Source organism: Nothoprocta perdicaria, unplaced genomic scaffold (assembly GCF_003342845.1).
Source record: "Nothoprocta perdicaria isolate Ctin4 unplaced genomic scaffold, notPer1 scaffold_256, whole genome shotgun sequence".
NCBI lineage: Eukaryota > Metazoa > Chordata > Aves > Tinamiformes > Tinamidae > Nothoprocta > Nothoprocta perdicaria.
Genome location: NW_020455484.1, coordinates 1 through 25,531, shown reverse-complemented (window position 1 = coordinate 25,531; position 25,531 = coordinate 1). Strand labels below are relative to the sequence as shown.

Sequence of the window (25,531 nt, the reverse complement as noted above, 5' to 3'; positions counted from 1 at the left end):
AAGGCAAAACAAGAGCAACAAACAGAGAACAAAAATAAAACTTAAAAAAGGAAACTGTATTGTCCAGTAACTTAAAAATAGTACACTGGTCTTGCAAAGTAGTTACTTTTTTTCTGTAGCCATTCAGTCATTTGATTGAAATTTTGTTATTCGTTTGTTTTTAACTTGCAAGTGTACTCCAGGAGAAGCAATATGTCTGATTATAATCCTGACTATTCTCAGATCTTTAGAGGCCAAAGCCTGTAGAATTCTAATGATCATGGGACAGATCTTAATTATTTGATGGCTTCAGTTTCAGAAGCAGTGTTTCATTTAGGCGGAAGTTATCTTCACATAAAGGGATTGCGGTGAATTCTGTAGGACTGAAAGTGCTTTGGAGCACATGAGCTGTTTGAATTCATCCTACCTTCACACAGAAGAATTTAGGAATTGGGTAAGTTTTTTCCTTCTTGAGATAGCACCACAGTTCCATAGCAGCAGTACTGCAGAGCAGTGCTTGTAAGGATTTATTGACGTGCTCAATATGTTCTGCAGAGACTTCTCTGCAGTTTATAGTCACAGGGCCTATGCAGGCCGCGTGATCATGGATAAACAGCTTGGATTTTTTGTCTAGTGTTGCATACATTTATTTCTCTCTTTTTTTTTTTTCCCGTGACATTTGATTTTTTCACTATGGGCATACCAACACATGGTTGATAATTTTAGCACAGGGAAAAATTTTAGTAGTATTTCGCTGTCATTGAAACCTAGAACAGGACTGTTAAATTTCAGCAGGGACCTGTATCTTGCATCCAACATGACACATTCCCTTCTCTTTGAATTCATGGCCTTCTAAACTCCTGTAGAAATACTGTAATATTATGGCTGACTCTTCTCTTTTTTTTTTTTTTTCTCCCCTCCCCCTTAATCTGCTTGAAATGTGAACATGAATTTCCTTCCTGGGAATATTTTGTGATTTCCTGCGTGGCACAACTGCTTGACAAATGTAAGTCATCAATATTTGTCCCTCTGGTCTGTGCACACTGTTCGAGCGTTCGCTAAAGTCAGTGTTGTCACACTTTCATTAATGGAATATTGGCTCCCAGTGTGACAAAGGATGGTTATTTGGAGTAGGTGATCTCTAGAGGTCCCTTCCAACCTTAACCATTCTGTGATTTCTAGTTGCGTATTTGTATAGCAACTTTGCAGCTGAGTGGAACACTGCCCAGCTTCTGGAATATAAATATTCCACAAGTACTGAAGGCCTTTTTCCCACTGTACCCAGCAACTAGAGATGCTCTGTTTCTATTTAAATATATATACGTGCTGCTTAACAGCAAATTAATGAAAACATGCCATTGACTTTACAAAGGGCTCTTTTTTCGTTTGCTTTTAATATGAAAGGGTGATTGGACTTTGGGCCTTTCCTTGTTCATAGGTTTTCCTAGGTTGGTGAGCTCCATAATATCGGAGTGCCCCACAATTATTAAGCAGAGAGAAGGTAAGTGTTACTGCTAGTTTCCTGATTTAAAAAAAAAAAACTGAATTATTGTGGAAATTAATACTTGCCTTGTGTCTGAAGAGGGGACTGGAGTACAGTTAGAAAGAAAACCTAATTAAGGCTGCTGCTATCTTCCTCCTGATGCAAGAGAACTGGATCACCTACCAGTAATGGATACTGCTTTATTAACTTTGTGTTAATAAGCATGTGTGCGTGGGAGTAATGATCTTCGGCCCTTGTGTTCTAAACAAGCTGCCCTAACTAGGTGTTTCTAGGAGGGTGAAGCTTTGAGGAGTTCACCTAAATATTTCATGCTGAATATTTCATGCATCCAGTATCAATCTAAAAAGTGATATTGATGAAAGCATTTTGGATGCTCCAGATGATGAAAGGGATTTGGAAAAAGYAAATATCAGTCTTTGCATCATGTCAGGGAAAAAGGAAATTATGACAGTATCAGAGTGTTTCAGATCAATCAAATAGTTTGGGCTTTACTATTTACGGTCACAATTAGATCTCCCTTTCCCCTCCCACTTTACGTAGGCAGTGCCCACCTTGAGGGCTGTTCTGGYCTCTGAGAGGCACCGGTGGCAGTGCTGGATCCCCAGGGAACGGGGAAGCTGCTGTGGGCAGGGCTCTGGCACTGGCCGCGCAGGCAGGGCTCTGTCCCTGCGGATGCTACTGGCCTATCCCCAGCCAGGGCATCTCAGATCCACACGTGCTTGAGAGGCCCTTGGAACTGAGAATGCTGAAGGCCTTTCCTGTCGGGAGATGAAAAGAAACCCTCGTGGCAGGAGGCCTACGGCTAATAGGAAAGGAATGTGGATGTAGCTCCTGAATGACCATAAGGATGCTGTAGTAAAGCATCTTGTTCTTGATTTTTTTTTTCACTTGGACTGTTGTCTCTCCGTGTAACTTTTTAGCTGATGGCAGGTTTTAGGAATAGAGCAAAAATAGTAGTTTACTCCATTTATTAAAGTGTTTGAAATAAAGTTAGGGTCTAAAAGCACATTTGCTGCATCTCACACAGCTTTTGCTCTGGATCAATTGAGAACGTARAACAGAACAGCAATAAGAGGGGAAGCAGCTGGAGGATCTGTTACCAGGATTGGATCCGTTACTGACCATGTGTGCACTGCTTTTCCTGCTGAGCCAGGAAGAACTACATAGAAGAACAGCAATATTTCTGTGCAAAATGGAGCTTGACCTGGTTCAGCTGCATTTAGTATCCAACACCACACTTACCTATTTGGCTGTTACAGGAGATTATTCATGTTTATTCTCACCTTCCATCGGSTAATGAATTTGGAAAATTTCTTCCTGTGCTACAGAGTGAGCCCTAACTGCAGAGCCTGTCTCTTAGTTTGTCCACTCTGTCTTGCCCCCTTGGTGCCTCTAAGGCACCTTCTATTCTATGCTTTGGGTAGCAGGACAAATACATGAACCAGCCCGTTAAGCCCATGTAAATATAAGGTTATAATAATCTTAAATAACTTTGAGGAAGATTTGATCTATGTAGCTGAAGAAAGAATGGTGGTGACTTGGTGGAGCCATGAGAAGCCAAAGCAAAATGGCCGAGAGCGTGGGTGCCTTCTGCAGCTGGAAGAAGGATTTTTTCTGTGGTGACTGAGGGGTGTCAACAAAGAAGGAGCTTTTTGGCACTGAAAATGGCTTGAAGTGAGTGTGTACTCTCTGCTCCATAACTCTTAGGCATGTGAGCAGAGTATGGGTGCTGTCTATTACTGTGCAGCRCCATGAACGCAAAATGAGCTGTGTGCTGGAGCGATTTGGTGTCATACGTGTTAAGGATCAGCAGGACCTGATATTCCCTCAGTTCTGCCATCCCCACTTCACATTTCCCATGCCACCTTCCTCAGAGTGGTTTATTGTTCAGCAAGGGGTGGACATGAGTTTTGCTCGATGTAGTGGTTTATTTAAAAAAAGAATAAAAAATCATTTTTTAAAAAAAGTGTTAGTGGAATCTTCACCAATCATGTACGGTTCCTGCTCTTTGTTTCTTCCTTTGATGACCTTTTTTTTCTACTTCTTAATAAATTATTGCACCTTTAGTGCTGATGCAATTCTTTCTCCTCTTTTTTTTTTTTTTTTTTTTTNTTTTTTTTTTTTTTTTTTTTTTTCCAGTAACACCTAAAAATGTTAACTTCCACAGCAGCCTGCAAAACTGGGAAGCAGTGGCCTCCTGGACAAGGGCAGTATCAGCAACCAGAAATGCAGGAGAGGAGAGGACAAAATATTTGTTTGGACTCAGACTCCCTTTTTGTCCTGCTTTTCCTTCTTCCCTCGGCACATAATGGAGAGTCAGCAAGTGATTAAATTTTTTTCTCRTCATTTGCCTCCCCTGGCTCCCGCTAGTTTTCTCTGCTGGGATGCTGGTAGGTGTAGTCCCAAGCTGCTTGGCCGTGCTCTGCAGCGGGCAGGGAGTAGCCATGGGAATGCATGGGCTGGGAGGCAGCGTTAACTAGCGCTGGAGCAGAGGTGCCACCTGGCAACGTCCAGAAGGACCTGCTGGAAACTGCTCTGAGCGTGCGGCCTTGCCCAGGCTGAAAGGGGCCAGTTAGTGCTGACTGCAGTAAAACACTGGTGGTGAACTGCAGGTAGGAGCAGAAGGGTAAAAATGTCCCTGCTGCTGGCTAAGAGAGGTTGGTAATAGGGCAATTCTTCAGGCAGTCGCAGCCTGAAAGGCTTACTGCAGCCTTTGCATCCATCATTAGAAGGTAGCAGTTGTGTTGGGGACTTAATGTGTGGCAGGAATTCACATTCCTGCCATCTTACCAAGCTCAAACCGGTTTGCTACGGAGCAGTGGAAATAAGGAATGGCCGGGTTCCCAAGTGCCAGGGCCACCTCGATGGATAGTGGGACACGTGTCTTGGTCATCTAGCAGTTTTCACAACCCTCATCTTCCTCATGCTGAAATTCCATGCCTGCTTGTACTCCGGGGATTCACGGATGGGCCTGTGCTCATGGGAAGTCAGTGCAGCAACAGAGCGACAGAGCTATTTGAGGTTGATTGTTGTTAGGGAGCAGCAAAGATGATAAAGGGACTGGAGCGTCTCGTATGAGGAAAGACTAAGTGAGCTGGGCCTGTTTAGCCTGGAGAAGGGAAGGCTGAGAGGGGATCTGATCAAGGGAGAATGTAGCGAGAAAGGGGCCAAACTCTTCTCAGTGGTGGCCAGTGATAGGACAAGGGGAAAGAGGTACAAGTTGAAACACAGGCAGTTCCATCTCCATGTGAAGAGGAACTTCTTTCCTGTGAGGGTGCCAGAGCCGTGGCACAGGCTGCCCAGGGAGGCTGTGGAGTCTCCTTCTCCGGAGATCTCCCAAACCCRCCTGGATGCCGCCCTGTGCCCCGTGCTCTGGGTGTCCCTGCTGGAGCAGGGGGTTGGACTGGATGATCTCTAGAGGTCCCTTCCAACCTCAACCAKTCTGTGATTCTGTGAACAGGGGGTCGCCCTGCTCTGCTTTGTGTCAGTGGGTGGCGTAAACCAGGSTGTGGGCGGGAAGTCACTGCCAGCAGCAGTGCTGCCTTGGCCCTGGCAGCACCGTGGGGCTGGAGCAGCTACACCACGGTCTGCCTCGTGCCGGCTGCACCACCACAACCAGAATGGCCACCGTGTGGCACCTGCAGTTCACTGAACCTCGGTATTGTTTTAAATATTCATTATCTGAATAATTCTTTTTTAAAAGCAAAAGAAAGAAAAGGCGTCTTACATCCTCTTCTCCTAAAGCAGGATAGAATCATAGAACCATAGAATGCYKAAGKTTGGAAGGGACCTCAGAGGTCATCTAGTCYAACCCCCCTGCTCACACAGGGTCACCCAGAGCACGGGGCACAGGGCTGCGTCCAAGCGGGTGTGGAAGATCTCCAGAGAAGGAGACTCCACAATCTCCCTGGGCATCCCGTTCCAGTGCTCCGTCACCCTCACTGTCAAGAAATGCTTCCTTAAGTTCCTGTGGAACTTTTGGTRCCTCAGCTTGTGGCCGTTTCCTCTAGTCCTGTCCYTGTCCACCACTGCAAAGAGGCCGCCCCCTCCTCCTCACTGCCTCCCTTGAGGTATTTATACACACTGATCAGGTCCCCCCTCAGCCTYCTCTTCTCCAGGCTGAACAGGCCCAGCTCCCTCAGCCTTTAGGATGTTGTAGTAAAATAAAAATTGGATACTTCGGCATGCTGAGAGTTATTCAGAAAGTTAAAATAACTTTGTGGGKTTTTTGTTTGTTTATTTTGCAGCATGATTCTGGAGTTCCTGGACGTAATAAAATGTCATGTCTGATGGGCTGGTACTCAAGTTTAATGGTGGTTTTAATGTTTTTGCAGGGACYGCTGCATGCTAATGCTGACTCAAATAGTGGTTTTAGCTAAGTATGATTTCTTTTTTCTTCCCTATAGGCAGCAGTGCTTTCTGTTAGTATGTTGTATCATTACATTCTGGTACATTATGTTTGAACAGGAAGGCTACTTAACTGTTTAACAGTTCTCCCTGGGTGTACTCTCTTTGATCAGGAGCTACCCCTTAGCATGGGCTAAAAATGTTTCTATTCTCAGTTCTCTTCTGACCACATTCACATATCCTCCTGCTGGCAGCTAAGTGTCGGGCAGAGCTGCTGTAAGAAGCCCCTACTCTCTTGGTCTGTCATACCTGCACCCCCAGGTCTACAGCAAAGACATTCAAGATTTTATCACCAATAACACAATCAGCCTTACAACAGGAAGAGTGGATGCAAGCCAGACAAGCCCAACACGGGGAATAAACTTCCTATTCCATCTCCCCTAGTATATCTCAATATTTTCCCTGTCTCTCCATTATGGTGGCTTTACAGAAGGTAATTGGATACAAACAAAACTCTATGGCAAAACTACATTAACTGGTGTAACTTGTCACAGACACTTGCCTTTGTCACAACGTTGTCTCACCCAGACCTTCTTTGATGTCCCACAGATTGTCTGTGAACTCTTTGGACCTACCTACTCATTGCTCCACAGAAAATCTCTTCCTGCCTCTTTAGGTATGTTGTTTTCCATAGGTTTCTTTTCACAGATGCATATGTAACATTGTAAAACCATGTATTTACTGGTTCACCTAAGTAAAGAGTGTGTTTGATTTGCCTTTTAAGTATAYGAATATTGCAGTGACAAAATGAATATTATTTTCCCAATTTTGTAGATGGACATTGACATCAGAGGAATGTCAGCCAGAGTTGTGTAACGTAACTGATAGAAAATGAGAATTAAACGCAGATACCCTCAAACCAAGATGCCCTCTCATTTCTTTTGTGAACACTTCCTAACATCCTGTGAATCTTAGGAATTCATGGACTTGTTAATTCTATAACTAACACACTCGTATTGTTGAAGTCTAAATTTTCATGTATAGCCTCCTTGTAAATGGAATTAAGAAGTAATTCACCCTCTATCTCTCTTCCTGAGTTTGAGGAGTTCTACACTCGTTAGCTCTGGCCGCATCTCTTCCTCTCTGTCACAGCAGCAGTGAACACATGAGCCTTAAACCAGCAGCCAGGCTCTCCAAGCTCCTCAGCTTGGGCTGTCAGTGCCGGCTGGCCTGTGATGGGCCTGCTCTGCATGTGTCCATGGTCACAGCAAATAGCACTATAAATGTGTGTCTGAGCAAACAAAGTGAAATTCGTTTTAAACATTTCAGTGCATTAGCTTTACGTGTGCAGCTTGTGATAGCTTTGATAAATGGTTTGAAAAATRGTTTTTATGAGTCTTGTAATCATCCTTGTAATATTGAAAATGGAGAACAATATACTTCTCAGTAACACTTCCCTTACACCTACTCAATGTTTTGGGTGTGATCTTGCCTCCTAGAAAGTTTGTTAAAAATTGTGGGAATTRTTTTGGTTTTGTTTTGTTTTACCTTCTATGCACTTTCAAGTGCTGCCACCTTCTCCCACCAAAGAAGCTACTGAATCCTCCCAAGCTGCAGATGACTTGTCTTCTTTCAAAATGCAATCTAAAAATTTAGGTTGTCTCCCCCTTTTCGTGAACTGCTTTCAGAATCTACTCATTTTGTKCTTTGATTTGCAACATGAGCAGTAGTGTGTTTAGGAAGGACCTTGGAAACAACAAGGTCTTAAACTCAGAAAGCTTTTTCATTCACTGCTTTCTCTTGCTGCCTTTGTGTCGTAATTTTACCCCGGGCATGTGAAAGCCCAGGTCTGCCTGGTTCCTCTAGCAGGACAGAATACTGACTCACTAARTAGCCCACCCCATCCTCCTTCTCCAAAAATGTAGATTCTGGACTTTGGGATTTCAGTATCCTGCCGGACAAATTGCCACTGTCCTAGGAAATTCTAATGCAAGTTTGAGCCATGCCTGGATGGTAGCTTGAGCTGATTGAGGTGAACCCGTATTACAGCCGCTAGCATTTCTGCAAGGCAAATGTCTTTTGAGTGCCTGTTCTGTTACAAACAAGAAGATGTATCTGCTTTCTTTGTGTTTATTGGGTTACATTTAAGCAAAAGGGCATGTGGTTACTTGCAGTTAATTAGCTGATGATTTCACCACCTCTAAGGAATACAAGAAGAAGCAATTAAATGGTTTTGAACTCAGCTGTTGATAAAGGAGAGGTTCAGACCTTGTGAAAGGATAGGAAGAGGGAAGTGCTGTAGAAGTCTTCCAGGGAGCTGAGCCTGCCACACTGCACCCAGAGGAGGAGAAAGTGCCCTCGGTTGGGTGGATTTTAAGTAGTGTGGGAGAAGCCCAGGAGCATGATCCTATTGCCCTCTCCTAAGAAGGGTATCAGAGCAAATTTCTGCAATGGGCACTATGAAACCAGGTGCTGCAGATGTTCATCCCATGCCGATGGAGACTGCATGCTGACTACAGGCCCCTCAACACCTCTCATAAAACMCTGCCACCCCCAGAGCTCTCTGAGACACCCTCATCCAAGACTCTTCCAGGTTGCTCAAGATCGGACTTTCCCTGTGACTTTCTCAGAAGTTATTCTTTCCCCTACTTAGAAAGCCCCTTCTAAGGCTGCCCCCCCACCCCACACACAGTGTTTTTAATTCTTTAGTTCAATTAAGAAACAGCTCTTAAGTGTTTCAGAGCATGATCTCTTCAAAGTCCCTGACACAGGAGATGCTTCTAAACGGTCTCCTGCTTCTAGTAAGAGCTGCTGGTTCCTCTCTGAGGAGACGCAAGGAGAAAGTCACTTGGGATTAACAAGCTTAAAATCAACTCTACGGTCTTCAAGGACTGTTACCAGAAGAACCCACCTGAGCACTGAAGCTGCAAAGCTTTGATGTTTACGTATAGGGTTTTCATTTAATTGTAGAAACTCAGTTTGCTAAGGCAATTACTGACRTTAATATCTATATTATATGTCTCTYTCTGTTGTTTTGTTTTTGACTTTTTCTTTCTTCCAACTGTGGCTAGAGGACCAAAAGCAGCAAATCAGGTGAGAAGCACAAGAAGTGCAGAGGTTGCCTCCTCACCAGCCAGCTTCTTTGTAGACGTTGTTCAGGTGAGTGCAGATCTCATTGGTCACCTTCTCAAAGGACGCTTTGCAGTCTCCCCCAAATTTCTCCTCCATCAGTTGCAAGATGATGTCACAGATAATCTAAATTGGGAGAAGAGAAGAAACAAAAAGACTGAATTGTCTTTCACGTTATATATGTAAGAAAGTTGCATCTTTTTAGTTGGGTTCCAGATTTTTTGAGGAAGGCAGAGGGGAACAAGAACAATTTAGCAGTTTATGGCAGAACTAGAAATAAGCCCCATTCTCCTACCTTTGTAAAATAACATTTGCCCCCGATTTCCTTTTTACATTTTGTGTAAGGCAGGTAAGGGTTACAAGTCCTCTCTGCTAATGGGACTTTGGGTGGGCTCAGGCAAGTGAACCGTTYCCGTATTTCTGTATTTGTTTAGTGTTGCCAGGGCTGTTTGTCAGTGGCTTTTTCAGTTGTCCATCAAAAGCTCAATTCTTCTTACTACAGAAAGATTGCCATCCTAAACTGAAGCCTGGTGTAAGCTTTTTATTTATATCTTCTTATTAGATGACAAATGCAAATCCTCTTGCACACAGAACGAGAAAGCCACTACAGCACAGAGGCAGCCTTCAGCTCTAATCTGAAGCCCACATTGCATCTGCTGCAGAGCTTTGCTCCCAACAGCCCTCAGCAGCCCCCGGGAGAAGGTCATGCCAATGAGGAAGCCAGATGAGGAGCGACAGATTCGGCTTCTGAAAATAAATGTATCTAGTATGAAGATACATACTTGTATTTGTGTGTGTATGTATGCACGTACTGTACTATATATGGTATTGTATCACAGATCTTAGCTCTTATAACAAGCCAGAAGAGAATTATAACACACCCATTGCATGTCAGATCTCTCCTTTCTACTATCTTCCACCATCAACTCTTTTTTTTTCCACTCTCTTCTCTTTCCCAAGCATCAAAATACCTGTTTTCCCCCAGCTCTTCCCCTCCAAGCGAAAAAGCCATCCCTTCACAACAATGACATCTCAGGGAAAGGTGGCTGCTGGCTCACCTTGAAGTTTTTGGGGTCAATCTTGAGCTGGGTGGCATGTTTCTTGCCCAGTGGGTTCAGTATCCCAAGGAAAGCTTCAGTGTTGTCCAACTGTTGCACCATGTCATTGATGGCAGTAAAAACCTTCTTGCCGTGTCCCCTGACCTGATCRGACTGTTTCATCTCTTCGGCAGAGTCCATGCCCGTGAAGTGCGTGAAGTAGGACTTGGTGTCCGGGTGCTCTGTAAACATCCTGTCGTGAGGGCAAAAGAAATTAGGGCAAGAAATGAGAGATGGCACAGTTGGCAGGCTGAGGCATTAGCCTCAAATGTCATCATGTTCCAGGCCTTGCTTATGCATTTATTGATCTTTTTCTTTCTCTTTATAACAAATTCCTCATCATGTGTATGCTTTCTTTCTCCTTTGTCCATCCTATCCCCACCACTGCAGGACCCCAGTCCATTCCCTTGCCATTCCCCTGGGCTCTTTGCTCGCTGCATCTTAAGCTGCTGGCTCTGTCCCTGGTCTGTGATTCACAGACCAGGGATGTGGTGTGCTGGGAGGCTCCTTCACTGTAGTTTGACCAGCTTCCTTGATTTCTGTTCCCAGCTGAGTTTTACTTCATAAGGACTTGTAACTAGGACTCCACAGCATAAGGTCTGTGAGCACCTGAAACTGTCATCTGCCTGAGAAAGGCTGAATCTGATTCTTTTTTCCCACTTTTGCTGAAGTAAAAGCTTTTTTGGGCTTGACTCAGTGCTATGTGGAGACAAAATCCCCGGGGAAATGGTCACAACAGTGTTCTAGAGAGCAGATAATTCTGTTTTCCTCCCACTGGACATCTTCAGAGAGAAACACTGCTCCTGGCTTTGTTTCCCATCTTATTGACGGTGAAGGGCTATTAGATGAGTACTAGGTACAGTAGTACTGATCGTTTCATATATAGAAAAGGTAACTTGCTTTTATGCCATTAGTAAAGCAATTGCCTTTTATAATCCATCAGAGTCATCTTGGTTTGATTCTTAAAAAAGCAAGAATTTCCTTAAATGGATGAACTAATTAGCCACCTGAAAAACCAATAGCATATTCCAAATTTCAGTGCTAGAACAGAAGGGCTTAAGATCCAAAGGGCCATAGCCTCTTACAGCACAGAAATAGAGCAGGCAGTGACTGTTGCACTTGCAATGCTGACAGTGGCCAAGAGGTGAGGTTTTGCCGGTATTCACTGCAGAAATTGTTCTGGGAAGGACTTTTGTCTTCTGCGTCACTTTTGACTTACATTTCACTTTGTAAAGAAAGGTGATTTTCCACAAATTAAAGCCTCACAAATGTAGGACAGGATCTCAGTCTAAAGTGCAAGTTTGAGGGTTCTGGGCTGCTTTTATCACAGGTAAAATAGCTTTGTCTGCAGTGACAGGCTAGCTGGCATTTATATGAATATAGTCCTTGATAAGAATCAAAATCCAGATCACTCCAAAAAGGCAGGGCTAATCTGTAGGGTGTTAACCCCAAATCCTCAGTGCTAAACTAGCCCAGGGAGCCRAACAGTGGGATGACACTGCCATTTCATAGCTGCATTTCTGACCCTGACTGTTCTCAGGCTGTGTAGACCAGAGCGGGACAGAACAGTGCGTGGCAGCCGCCTTTGGGGAGGCTGATCCAGGCAAAAGAAGTGAAGAGGGGAAGGGGCCAAAGGGAATGGTAAAGGTGAGATAAATACTATTTGGCTTTATCAATGCATATGGGCATGATGTAAATCCCAGCTGAGAGAGGAGTATGTGCAAGGGGAGTAGAAAAAGACTTGTATCTTATGGAAGCAGAGAGAAAATAGTGTAAAAACAATAAAAGATAACAGCATAGGGAAAGGTGATCTGTAGACTGAAAATCTGAAAGAGAAGCCAAAGGGAAATATCAAGGATATAAAAGTAAAAATTTAAAAAAAAAAAGTTTAGAGGGAAAAGAGGGAACAAAGAGGAACTTGTTCTGTTCCTTTACTCTTTTATACAAGCCTTCCTTGTCTTTACCTTCACTACATCACTCTTTGGAGGGAGCGAGGGAAGGGAGTGTTTAGGAKATTGTCCTAGTCTTCCCGACCCCTTTCTCCCATTCCTCCTTCTGCTCTTATTTRTAGGAATCGCTCTCATTCTTGCTGTTTCTTTCCTGAGGTGGGTTGACCAGAGCAAAACATACCATTCCCAGACAGGACTATATGAAATGCATCARTATGTGTTTCTATGTGTTGCTAGTTTCTCTAGCAACTCTAGCTCTTCCTCCTTAAGGTGCCATGTTGAAACCTCTCGGGTAGCGGTGGGATGGGCTTTTTCCTTACCTGACCAGCACAGTTGTCCCATTGTCTTCAGCGTCAACATATATCTTCTCCCAGGCACCACGGGCACTTTGCACTTCTGCTTCGGAAAATGACATGGTGGAGTAGAAGGTGGCAAGAAAGAGCCCCAAAGGAGGAAGAGTGGGGGGGTGTTGGTAGAGTGGTTCTGCCCCAGTTCTGTGCTGCAGGGCTCTCTAAATACTGCCTTGGGGATTTAAGAGGTCTTGAATGGACTCTTTGTTGCTGTTCTAGTCCGTCGCATTTCTGTAGGCTTTAGAGCTGCTTAATCACTTTTAATCAGGAAAGAAAGTAACCACATGAGGAAGGAGGAATACCTCTCTCGCTGTGGAGTCAGGTGCCAGAGCAAAAATATWGTTGGCCAAGTAGAGAAGGAGGGGAAATGAAGAGTTTTGAGCGGGGAAGAAAAGGGTTGACTCTCCTGCACTCTTACCCTTTCCCCCAACCCTTGTTTGCCTTCACTTGCCAGACTGCAGTCCTTGCCTGAGCACTGATTTCCAAGTTTGCTCCTGAGAGCATTGCTGTGTTCTAGGCACCCTAGCGCACTGCCATCGTGTCCTCCCAGTGCTCCTTCATCCTTAAATCTAAGGATCCCCTTTTCAGCTCTGGCAGTTCGTTTGTGCACCACACACTGCTCTCCTTACAGCCTCCTGGTTTGCCTGTGGACATGCATTTCTATGCATTTCTACTGCTCCAGGTGCTGGTAYCGGCTGGTTGGACACCCTCACCAATGCAGAATGATTTAACACTGCCAACAGTGACTACAGCCCGGGCAAAGCATCCATGGGCAGCAGAGTTCTTGCTGGGCATGGGCAAGAGTTCTTGCTCTCAGGCCGAGCACCAGCAGTGAAAGAACCACGTCATTTAGCATGTCAGAAAAACTAGCACAGAGTATCGAGGCCCAGCACACATTAGTTTCTGCACTTTTGATGATACCCTCCTTCTCCTGGTTTGCCGCTATGATCTCTTTCCTCTTGCTAAAGAGTAGGGTTGGTGCAGCGAAAGAGATAAAGGACAGGACAATAGCTAGCATGGAGCTGCGGCCACGGAGAGGGAGGRCTTGTTGTTTTCACGGTCACTTGGAATGGGAGGGAAGAAAAGCAAAGCTTAGATTATCCGTGCGACGCCTTAGTTTCAACTTCGGCAAGAATGTTCCGATTAAGTCCGAAGTGCAGAGACAGAATAATTGCTCAGGAGGCTTGGGGARCTGTTGCTGCTGGACGCCAGGCAGAGACAAAACCTCTTATTGTTAGGAATGGCTATAAGCAGAACAGGGGCAAGGCAGACGTATCTAGTGCCACCCAGTGAGCAAAGCCAGTCCAATACTGCAGGCATAAGCAGAGGGGTTGTTCTGACCACACGAAAACCAACCAGTCTTAGCAGAGATGTGGCCCAGCACTGCTGTGCTGGATGCGTTTACATAYTGAGAAAGTTAATGATGCTCAACACAGACGTGCATGCAACCCCAAAGGCATTTGCAGTGTATCTCTAGACTTGTGCTCATCATACCTTGTATTTTGCTCTCTCTCCTGATAGGACTAAGAGCCCTCTCACTGTGATCTTTAAAAATCCATAGCAACCCAGCCATGGAGCAGAAGGGAAAGTTTGTTCCAGCTACACCCTGAAACATCTATGTTGATCTTCCGAACTGTGAGGCAAACGCATATTGCTGCTCTGTGCATCCTTTTYGGGGTATTGTGTATATTCTGTGTGAAATTAAGCATATTGTGTTAGGGGAGGGTACCGTTTTGGCAGTCGTGTATAGCCATAATCTGTGCTTCTGCAGTGCGAGACTGCACGTTGCCTTAAATGACCTCGTTAAAACTACACATTCCCCCTCCGCCTAAACCAAAGAATAGTCTCATGCAAAGCTGCCCGAACTTCTGCTTTCTAATACAAAAACCCTCAGAAAAATGTCCCAGATGTCAGGAGAGCTCTGGGAGGGCAGGATGGGGGAGCTCTGCTGTTGGGACCACTGCAACTTTGAAAGCAAGCACAAAATGGGAAATTCTGATCAACTGAGCTCAGCTGAGCTCAGCAGCCACCACAGGCTCCCTCAGAGGAGGGAGCAAAGACAAAATTGCATGAATGGGTGGGTTTGGCCATTAGGATCTATAATTCCCTGGTAGGCTTTGGATGGGGAAACCGCAATGGTTTTGGATGAGAGCAGAGCATGTGGTGCAGGTAAGTATTGCATGTGGCCTGAAAGGGAGGGAGCTCCTGGAGAAAGAGTAGCATTATCCAGACCATGGAGACAGAGCTAATTTTCCTTTCAAATGTGAAGTTACATAATTACTCACTAGCAACTTTTCTTCTCTGTAGGTGTCATGTTCTTCTRTTAACTTTATGAGCATCCTGACTTGCTGTGGGCACTTCTCATAGGAGCAGTTAGAGAGCAGTGATGAGCCCGGCTGTTTTGATGAARGACAAATATCGCTTGGAAAGAGCTTGTGGTCATGGGTATATCTGGAAAGAACTGCAGGACCAGTGGATGTTGCTCAAGAGTGCATTTTCCTCCTTAGCTTTCTTTTCTTTTCCTCTTCATCTTCCTTGTTATCTCTTTCTTTCTCTTCACATTTGTGAAGAGAAAGCGGAAACAGAAAACAGGTTTGTTTCTTTGCTTCAGAAACAAACCTCAGGTTCACTAGGGGACTTCTTAGCTCCTCTTGCCTACCTCTCCCTTGGGTTGTTTCATTGCAAAGGTAATGAATTCACTTGTTATTTTGCAGCTATCCCCACAGAGAAAATGAACAATGATTTCATGTTATTGTGCTCTCAGTGACGTGCTTTAGTAGTCTTTCCTTGTACCCTTCAGTGTTATTTTTACCACTGTGTAAAATTATTTTTTTCTTTTTCCCATGCACAGTTTGCCAATTTCATATGAAATRAATACCATAATCCCTCATAAAATGTTGACACCTCCAGTAGGGTTATACATGTCTCTATCACATCTCAGGGATCTCTAGTGATTGAAGAAAACTCTAGAAGGCCAGGTTTTTGTCCTTAAAATGGATAGCTGTAAACATTTTTCTGTTTAATCATAAAGTCTTCACAATTTTGTTGTCCCGCACTAAATCATCTTGCTGGGGAAAGACGCAATCTTTTTTATTTTTTTTTCTCTCCTGTATTCTGTTCTGTTTAATAATCTGTATATTGAAGGAAGGAAGTAAAATGTAATTGCTGCTGAATATGGAGAAATGTTTTCTAAAGAAGGGTGCAAGGTAGAATTGTAGATACAGCCTCAAGCACGGGTGGGAAGCTCATTACTGCTGGATGGACAAACCTGGGACTGGACAGACCCCTGGGAAATAAAGGGCAAGGAGCAAAGCCGTATTAGTTTGGCCTGGGCAAAGTGTCTGTGTTTTTTTTCTACCTCTGACTCCTTCCAGTAAAGCATGTGACAGACTTCTTAATACAGCGTAGGGGAATAACTGAAAAATCATTGTTCCCTTTCAGTTTATGAGGAAATCGTCTGGTTTATATAAGTCAGTGTGAGAATGGACCACAACACCTGCATATGGGAGCTAGAAGCAGCAATGCATCAAAAGAAAAACTAGCCCTGCAGTGAGAAGCATCTTCTAGTCTTCTCAGCATTATTCTCATTGATATTTCAGACGTGTTTGGTGTACATGTCTAAAGGCCCAGGGAGGTGCAAATGCCATGTGGGAAATCTGTCTCCAGCAGCTGCTTGCCATGGTCACTGCTGCTGGARGCACCCGGCCTCCTGGCTGGCTGCTGCCTGGAGAGACAGGAGGCAAGTGGCTGCCAAAGGAAGCAGAGGAGCTCCCCTTTTCCAACACTCAGCAACCTAGCCCCAGCATCAGGAGGGAAATGGTGCTGCTGCCTGCTGCCCTTTTGCACCATTAAGTCACTGGGCTATGAGGTCTAATTCTAGGGGAGCTGGGCGACTGTGAGAACTTGCACTATATGAACAGACTTTTAGAAGTGGAGCTTGTTCGATTTAGGAAGAGCTTTAGTGCAATAGCAGATACTTCTTGGCTTCTTCCTCACATTTTTGCCCAGTGGAGCAGTGAGAAGCCTCATGAAGTTCAACAAGGGAAAGTGCAGGGTCCTGCACTTGGGGAGGAATAACCCCAGACACCAGTACAGGCTGGGGTCTGACCTTCTGGAGAGCAGCCCCGCAGAGAGGGACCTGGGTGTCACGGTGGATGACAAGCTGACCACGAGGCAGCAGTGTGCCCTGGTGGCCAAGAAGGCCAACGAGATCCTGGGGTGCATTAAGAAAAGCGTCTCCAGCAGGTCGAGGGAGGTGATTGTCCCCCTATACACAGCCCTGGTGAGGCCACATCTGGAAACTGTGTGCAGTTCTGGGCTCCCCAGTACAAGAGGGATGTGGAGCTACTGGAGAGAGCCCAGCGCAGGGCTACCAGGATGATCAGGGGCCTGGAACATCTGCCCTATGAGCAAAGGCTGAGGGAGCTGGGCCTGTTCAGCCTGGAGAAGAGRAGGCTGAGGGGGGACCTGATCAGTGTSTATAAATACCTCAAGGGAGGCAGTGAGGAGGAGGGGGCGGCCTCTTTGCAGTGGTGGACAGGGACAGGACTAGAGGAAATGRCCACAACCTGAAGCACCAAAAGTTCCACAGGAGCTTAAGGAAAATTTCTTAACAGTGAGGGTGACAGAGCCCTGGAACAGGCTGCCCAGAGGGGTTGTGKAGTCTCCTTCTCTGGAGATCTTCAAAACTCGCTTGGAYGCAGCCCTGTGCCACTTGCTCTAGGTGCCCCTCCATGTGCAGGGGGTTGGACTAGATGACCTCTAGAGGACCCTTCCAACCTTAAGGATTCTGTGATTCTATGATTCACTTGAAAMTGGATTAATCTGGGCAGCAGAGGATGGCCCGTTCAGGAGCAACAGTTGGGTAGAGGGTGCAACTTGTGTGTCTTTTCTTGGCTTCTCACCRCCCCGGGTGAGGCCCCTACATAGTTTATAGAGAAGTGCCATCTGACACAACAGAAATGTACTAAATCTTCTTCTGTGATTTACCTTTATTACATGCAAGAGTTAAGATTTTATATGCAAAAACAAATGCATTATATTCAAAGCAGTTCACCTTCTGTACATCATAACATGTGAGTATATGTATAGATTAATCCTCTGCTTTAGTATATCTGAATATTTACATAGATAAAAAATCTATCATAACTGTCTGACTTTGTTTGGAAGTAACGTCGGTACCCGTGGCTTTAAATTCAGCGAGCCCAAACTTAATTTCCAACTTGAGTTGACGTTTCTTCCCCAGCTTTGTGTCTGGCATTGGAACGGTGCAGGAGCCAAGCAGCTCCATCCCTTCCTCATCTACATACAGAGCATTCTCTTTCTCTGTGCAAAAGAAATTAAAACATGCCTCTGTCTGATCTGGTTCAAGTGGATAGAAAGTATAGCATGCAACTTCATTTATATTCACTGACTGCTCCATTCCCACCAATTTCTCAAAGATACCATCACAATACACATAGCGTTCAGATTTGGAGATTCTGAGTCTCCATAAATCATGAATTTCAGGATCAAATGTCTGAGCTACTGCTATACCATAYGTCCGAGCACTGATTCTTGAGGCAATAATCTGGGGATTAACTCCAAATAAAACAGCCCCTTTTGCAATGGCTATTTGGGCCTCTAATGGACAAAGGATATGATACTTCTCGCTGAAGGCCTCACGTATCTCATCCCTCAGGATGATGCTAGATGCAAAGCCTCCCACAAGCAAAATGTACTGGACACTGGACATATCAGGCTTGTGAAGGATTTCCTTCAAAGCATCAATGATTTTTTCAGTGCTGTAGGCAAAAAAACTCTTCATTTTCTCATATGTGATTATGATCGTCCCATTATCCCACATAGCTCCATCTACTTTTTCAAAGAAGTGGTGCAGGTCCTTCTTGCACTCTGCCAGTCTGGTCAAGTTGTAGTAGCAACGTACGTAGGTCTCCTCCCTACTAGTAGAGTATTTCTGCAGATTAAAGTTGTACATCATTTCTTGTAATTCTCCAGGGTAACTCTTTACATATTCATCCCATATATCATCACCAAATATTTCCTTGAGGAATGCAATCAAATGTTCATCCACTGTGTTGCCTCCCCATCCACCTCCAGATGCCTTGTGTAATTCTTTAAGGTGATGGTTTTCTTGTATCTCATGTACTGTGATGTCTATTGTGCCACCTGAACATACACACACAAAGGAAATTAGCTGTTAGAAAACTGGTGAATTTCATGAGGATGTTAAATTACATTAAAGATATTAAATTACATGAGGATAATTCTTTGCACTGACTGTAGCCTTAATTTCTAGACTCCTGGTTCCCAAATGTATTTTTCTGCTGCATTTTTTTCCTCATCCTTGCTCCTCCCCCTCTTGTCTCTATACTTTCAGATTTGCTAAATTTAAGCCCTTTTGCTTACAAGTCTAGTCTCTTACAGCCACTGTGATGATGAAATCACTGATGAGAGCCGGATGCTCTGACTTGCTCTGATCTCCTTTCTGATTATGAACTGAGACTGGCCTCCTCGCTTAGCTGACTCTTGCCTTTTGATATATAAGTTATGAATTAAAGTGGTATGAACTGTGGTATTGAGACTATGAGAAATTTGTGTTTTTCTTGATCCCTGATCAATAGTTTTTCAGGATCACCAGACTGCTGTTGTCAGGAAACAGAAATATTAAACATACACAAAACAACCCCCACGAGAAACTAAAGAAATGGCTAAATGGATTACTAAAGTAATCCATCAAATATTCTTCACAATTTACTGTATAGGGAGTACTAGCTAATCTCTTTGATCCATTTACTGGGCAGTACTATTGCTCCTAAGGAGGGAGACATAAGTTCAAACTACACAACAGCACACGGGTGTATGTTGGAGGCGGCCACTGGGACATGAGGCAGGCTGGCCAGGCAGATCCTGCTGTGACTCTCGTCCTGCAGACGTTAAATGCTCAAGGGCTTCTCTTAGCATTGATCAGGTCTTTACCAGTCCTGTTCGTTCCTCCTCACTTTTGTCTCTTCCATGGAGCCTCATTAAGTGAGAAATGAAATGAAAAAGATCTTAAGACAAGCACAGCAGAGGAAATCCAAGTTTTCAGGCTTCACCTCTTTTCTTGGCTATGTCAGATACTGCAGAACTTAGCACAAAGCAAACACATGGTACTTGTTGAACAGGAACAAATATTACCTCCACAGTCAACAACAACATACTGGATCCCTGGGGTGTCTTCAAACTTTTCACTGTCGCTGCAGTCTACCATAAACCCTTCCCGGGGAAGCTGTTTGCACCAGAGCGATGCAGCTTCTGGTTCCAGGGCAATAATCAGCTTCTCAGAAAGCATGTCAGATATGAGTCCTGCCTGAAAAAAAAAAAAACAGGAGAGGGGCCAGTTCAGGAAAGATAGCAAGACTGTGACCCTCTTGTTGCTACATGAAAACCACCTGCTAGTGGAGCTGCTCTCATTGCAGGAACAGCCATGCTGTAGTAATAGCTTCACAGAGAGGCTGAGGTTGGAAGGGACATCTGGAGATCATCTAGTCCAAATCCCTGYTCAAGCAGGGTCACTTCTAAGTTGCCCTGGCATGTTGCATGGATTGCCTGGACATTTTGCCCTGGACCTGTCCAGATGGCTTTTTAATATCTCTAGAGAAGGAGACTCCAGAACTACTATGAGCAACCTGTATCAGTGCTCTGTTACCCTCAGAGTAAAAGAAGTTTTTCCTCATGTTCCAATGGAACTTCCTATTTTTCAGTTTATGCCCGTTGACCCTCATCCTACTGCTAGGCTCCACTGAGAAGAGCTTCTTTACACCCATCCTCTTTACACCCTCCATTCATGTATTTATACACATTGATAGGATTCCTCTTCAGTATTCTCTTCTCCAGGCTGAAGGATCCCAGCTCTTTCAGCCTTTCCTCATATCAGAGATGCTCCAGTCCTCTAACCATCCTAATAGCCCYTTGCTGGACTTGCTTCAGTAGCTCCATGTCTCTCTTGTATTGAGCACTCCATAACTGGTCAGTACTCCAGATGTGGCCTCRCCAGGGCTGAATAGAGGGTGAGGATCACCTTCCATGACCTGCAGGCAGTGCTCTTCCTCATGCAGCCCAGGATACCGTTGCCTTTTTGGACACAAGCGCACATTGCTGGCTTGTGGTTACTTTGTTGTTCACCAGGACCACCAGGTCCTTCTCCTCACACCTGCTTTCCAGAATGTCTATCCTATTCTGACCTCTGGCCCAAACATCACTGACCTCTGCGAGCTTCATTTCTACCTGGCAGGGCAAAATGGAGAGTGATTGTGACCCCCTTCCTGGCATGAGAAATTCCTCTCTCCAACAAGTGAAAATTAAAATACAAGTTGCTTGAATGTTGAAGATTTCTCTTACTTGGATGGGCAAATAATTCTCTGGAGATAATGTGAGCAAATGGGGTAACCTCTGCTTTTACCTCCTTCGCGGCCAGCCGCATGAACTGCTTGGCAGCAGCGTTCCAGATAGCTGGGACTGTAAGGACCCAGGTGACATCACTGCAGCCACAGACCTTCTGGAAAGAGGCGCTCTCGATGTTGCTCAAGGCATGTTCCATCATGTAGCGGAGGCTTTCAGAAAAGACTTTGAGGGCAGGAAGTTTCTTTCCATTGCTCGCTTCCAGGTTCATGTCAGAAGTGACTTTCTACAAATAAGATAAAACAGCAAAAATGTCACAGGGTTGCAAGTGGCAGCCTTAGTAATAGACCTGTCCCCTTTCCTATGAGTGCTGCACAAAATACAGCAGAGAATTAGATTTTTTTTTAGCCAGAAATGGCTTTGATATGTGGCTAAGTGGTTCTAATCAACACAGATCAACTACCTAACCACCTACCCATAACATGTGTGAATCAATAGGCAACATATTAATGTGATTAATAAGACAATTGTTTTACTTGGGCCAAGTTTTATAAACACCTCATAGACTGTCCTGAAACAGCACTGGGAAGAGTTGCACCATGTGATACCACGACACATTGCCCATGTGTATGTATACAGACTTCAGAGCTTTCTGGCTGCTCCTATACTTCTGTGTAAGGAGTTAAAAAATACATACCAGACACATGCATAAACAAATATTCCTCTGGCATGCCACAGGCAATTCCTCTATAGGATGTTCTCTTGATTCGGGGCTAGATCCCCATGCTTATTCTTGAGCAGTTTGAAGCTTGAAGCAGACAGCTGCTCTGAGATATTTTCATCTCTCCCAGCAGTCCAAAATTCCCTCCGTCAGTCCGTGGTTGCCTGCACTATCCAGCAAGTGTGGAAGTTGTTGTCTGTATCCAAAGACATTTGGGCAGCCAGCCTCTACTTCAGGTCCTTCACTTTGTTCTATCCCGGCATCCTTCAAAGATGGCCCTAAATCACATCAAGGATCATTTGCTTGATCATCAACTCCATCAGCCCGAGCTCCTTTATGGCCAGTAGAGGGAAACAGCCAGCTGCAGAGGCTGCCCAGCTGTGACAATGTCTCCATGGACATCTTTTGTGGASACCATAAGTAACTAGTGACTCGTCTAAGCAGTGTTGTTCCCTTTTCCTGTCTCTGAGCCATTTTAATACAGTTTCTCTCAACATTTGATGAGTAAAATCTTTCCCCAGATGCCCCTTCCATTCTAAAACTTCTCTGCAGAGACGTTGTGACAGGCCACCTCTTTCCCAGCTTTCCTGGAGACCAAAGACTTCACAGAGGATTTCTACACAGGACCTCACCCACCTCCTGTTCAAACGAGCTGCTTAGCATTGGAGGATGTTGAATAGTAGATATGGGAACTTGTCTGGACCTAGCCCTGCATTCTGGCTTATTCCAAGTTTTCAAGCACATTTCTAGTAGAAAGCAAAGCATAGTGGAAAAACTCCAAATGGAGAAACACCCATGCAAAGAATGTTCAAAATAAAGAGAGAGAAAAAAAATAGTGAATTGGTAAAAGTAGGTGGTAACATCAAGGAAAAGTTAACTTCAACAGACAAAAAGCAGAAATGAAGGGAGGCTTATGGAGGCCCTGTTGCGTTCTGGAGCACAGACCCTAAGATAGCATGTCTGCTAGAACGCACCAAACCAGAAAAAGCTGGGAACAATTCCAAGCTAGCACAGCACCTCCAGAGAAAACTCTTGACCACTATATCTTTGACCTTTGAGCTCTGAAATCACCTTCAGCATATCAACTGTGGGGCAGGAGAAACACGCCTAGGAGAAGTGCGCAACAGGAGAGAGCTCTTCTTGTGAGGTTGAAGCTGCTGAGCCACTCCAAACTGCAGGCAAACTGATTCATTCCCTACAACAGCCTGGGGCAGCCCCCTTTTGAACCCCTCTGGATCTCTCTGCTAAGATCCAGATCACAGTAGCTTTTGTTAAAGAAGACTGTTTGGTTTCTATGAGGAGGGCTGTCAGGTTTGATAATCTTGGGAAAACGAATTGTGGCATAAAGGAAAGGCTAACGAAGGCTTTACCTTATTAAGAATATTAGCAGAAGCAGCTCTACATACCCTGTTGTACAAATTCATCTTGAAGTTATGGAAGAAGTACCACTTCTGAGCTTCACTGGAAGGCAGGGACTTGTACTTCATCACAGCATCATAGCCAAATTTGATGAACTCCTGCTTCTCGTTGAAGAGGATGCAYGTGGGCGTCTTTGGGGTCATTAGACCATACTCTGCTCCCCATAACACCTGACGGATTTGGGATGCCCCTGAAGCAAGGGAAAAGCAGTACCCGCTGAAGGAGGTGCCAAAATCTATAGCAATGACAAAAAGTGACTTGCTGGCCATTGCAGAGGGCTTCCCGGAGGGGCACAAGCAGGTTGTTACAGAGCAGTGCTCAAAGTGAAACTGYTCCAGCTGATCTTGTGAGATGGAGCCAACTCTTTGCACTCAACTCGAAGGGGCTGGAGCATGCAAATGAGTGCAATGAAAGGGCAAGGTGTCCTCTCCCATGACAAGGAAGGGCTTGTTGACGCCCTTTACAGCAGAAATAACTTTGTCCCCAGATCTCTGAGGGTGAGAAAGTGCTCAACACTTGCCAGAGTTGCCGGTGCTCCTGTGTACCTGAGACATCTCCTCCTTTCTGCTGCCACTCATCAGGGCAAATGTCCTATACTCCCAGCCACATGGACAAACCCAAGCTTCAATCCTGCGGCAAAGCTTTGGCGAGTGGAGCATTGTATTCGCATGCTCAWCCTGMAGAGTCGATTTCAGGAGGAGATGGTAGTAGGTATGTTGCATGTGGGCTCTTCTTTGGCTACCTGGAGCAAGTTTCACCCRAGGGCCCCCCTTGTGGAGAAATGGTTCTGCAAGGGCCTACAGTGTTCCTTAGGGGTTGCAAGGAGGGCCTGAAACTTTTGCTGCCTGTGGCTCTTGTCAGCCAAAGCTGTGCTCCCTACTTACCACCCTGCGCAGCCCCGCACCGGAGCCCTAGGGCTGGTCTGTGCCCTTTGATCCATCCTATGCAGCTGCTAAGGCTGAGTCAGCTCTTAAATGGTTGCAAGGGGAGGAGAGGCTGGAATGATGAATCTAAACCATGTAGCAGATCCCAGAGGGCAGGGCTTTGGGTTCAGGGTCTCTGAGCCCCTTCACTTATGGGAAAAACTGCAGGGCTCCAGGTTTCATATGGAATTCTTGAGACCAGCAGATAAAGTATGTATTCAGCAAATGCCTTGGGTTGGAAAAAGCTCGCAAGAGCTACAAGAGTTTCTTTCCTCATTGTACCAAAGTCCTCTTTTTCTTCCACAGAGCAGTTGCCAACCAGTGGCAAACAGACGGTGACAGAGGCAAGAGTGAGATTTCAAACCAGAATACCCCAAATGTCGACCAGGAAGATAAGGCTATGGAAGTAGACAGCGAAGCGGAGTGAGTCTCATTTGGTGGGCAGAAATTACACGGTCTGGGGCTTTCTTTAGTCTCCTTTGGGTGGACCAATACACTTTTCAGATTTGGCAGTGTTTCAGCAGATAATGTGCTCCTTTGTGAGGAAAAGGTACATAGATGCAGGTGTGTTTTAAACTGTGTTTAAAACTATTGTGAGACCTACCCTCTTATGGGCTAGGCAAGCCCTACAGAAAGATATGATGGTCCCCCTGGATTCCTGGGAGAAGGAGGGAAGGAGTTAATCAGGATGATGGGAGAAGAAACACTGGCCTGTCACTAGGATGTGCAGGGAGAGAGCATCTGTTCACGGTCAGACATTGAAGGGATCCCATTCTCTCCCCGCTGCCATGTCCTTTCTGCATAACCTCTCCCCTGCTCCCTTGGATTTTTGGCCTTCACACTCTTCTTTTCCTCCTGCTCTGCAAGTGTTGCATCTTCCTGCTTTGCAGGCACCATTGCCAGGGCTCTTCCTTCCATCCCCATTCTGCTGGGAGTGCGTCCAGGCAGAGTTCTGCCAGGCTAACATGGGAATCCCTCAACRCTGAGGAGAGGGCCTGCAGAAGAAACACCAGGAAGGTCAATAAAGGAAGGCTGAGTGGCAAGAGCAGCTCTGAGGGCCCATGGAGACAGTGTGCGGAGGCATCTGAGGGCTTTGCATTGAGAAAACTGCTCTCCTAAGAGCAACTCAAGCACAAAAGCTAGAGGAGGAGCCAGAGATACTCATGAGGTGGAGGGAATGAGTAAGGGGGAAGGACTATCATCACCAGCCTTCCTGACCACCCGCTTCTCATTGCCCAGGTGGCACAGTGGGGGTCTGAAGAGTCTCGAGCCCCCACTTTGCTCCCCAAAACAACCTGCAGGTTTGGGATGCCCCCGAAGCAATGGAAAAACAGTACCCACTGCCAAAATAGACAGCAACTACAGAGAGTCATGTGCTGGCCATTACAGAGGGCAGCCTAGAGGGGCACCAATGGATCCYTGCAGACCAGCTGGAGCACAGGCAGGACGTGGGTGGAAGCGAAACTCCTCCTTGTGCGGTGACACCAACCCCTGCACTTTACTGCTGGGGATGGGCATGAAAATGAGTGCAATGAAAGGACAGGGTGTCTTTCTCCCACGACAAGGAAGGGCCTGTGGATGCCCTTTATAGCACATTCCCCGACGTGTGCTGGGCCCACGTTCTCTGTTAGGGCTCTGCTTTGGTGATGAGGCTAGAGGCAGCTTTGGGGATCCTGCTCGTGCTCTGTCTCCCAGAAACCATAGGCACTGGCCCCATAGAAACTCTTGGCA

At 45.4% G+C, this 25,531-nt stretch overlaps 2 protein-coding genes and 1 long non-coding RNA gene across 3 annotated transcripts; 1 reads left to right on the top strand and 2 right to left on the bottom strand.

Annotated features, from left to right (window-relative positions):
* The first annotated feature begins 52 nt into the window (after nt 1-52).
* Nucleotides 53-8,922, top strand: LOC112948187. The gene is made up of 4 exons (XR_003249558.1): nt 53-433; nt 1,428-1,480; nt 6,440-6,506; nt 8,902-8,922. It is a non-coding gene; the product is annotated as an uncharacterized LOC112948187 (long non-coding RNA).
* Nucleotides 8,923-8,956: 34 nt separating this feature from the next.
* LOC112948185 (cytoglobin-1-like) lies at nt 8,957-12,420 on the bottom strand. Its single transcript, XM_026040410.1, has 3 exons — nt 12,326-12,420; nt 10,018-10,249; nt 8,957-9,085 (listed from the first exon to the last, which is right to left on the bottom strand). Exons 1-3 carry the CDS (start codon nt 12,418-12,420, stop codon nt 8,957-8,959), a joined length of 456 nt encoding a protein of 151 aa, XP_025896195.1.
* A 5,047-nt stretch (nt 12,421-17,467) lies between these two features.
* On the bottom strand, nt 17,468-23,146 carry LOC112948197 (heat shock 70 kDa protein 12A-like). The gene is made up of 4 exons (XM_026040424.1): nt 22,865-23,146; nt 20,799-21,023; nt 19,535-19,706; nt 17,468-18,523 (listed from the first exon to the last, which is right to left on the bottom strand). The coding sequence occupies exons 1-4, from the start codon at nt 23,144-23,146 to the stop codon at nt 17,478-17,480; spliced, it is 1,725 nt and encodes a 574-aa protein (XP_025896209.1). The 3' UTR covers nt 17,468-17,477.
* Between the last annotated feature and the right edge of the window lie 2,385 nt (nt 23,147-25,531).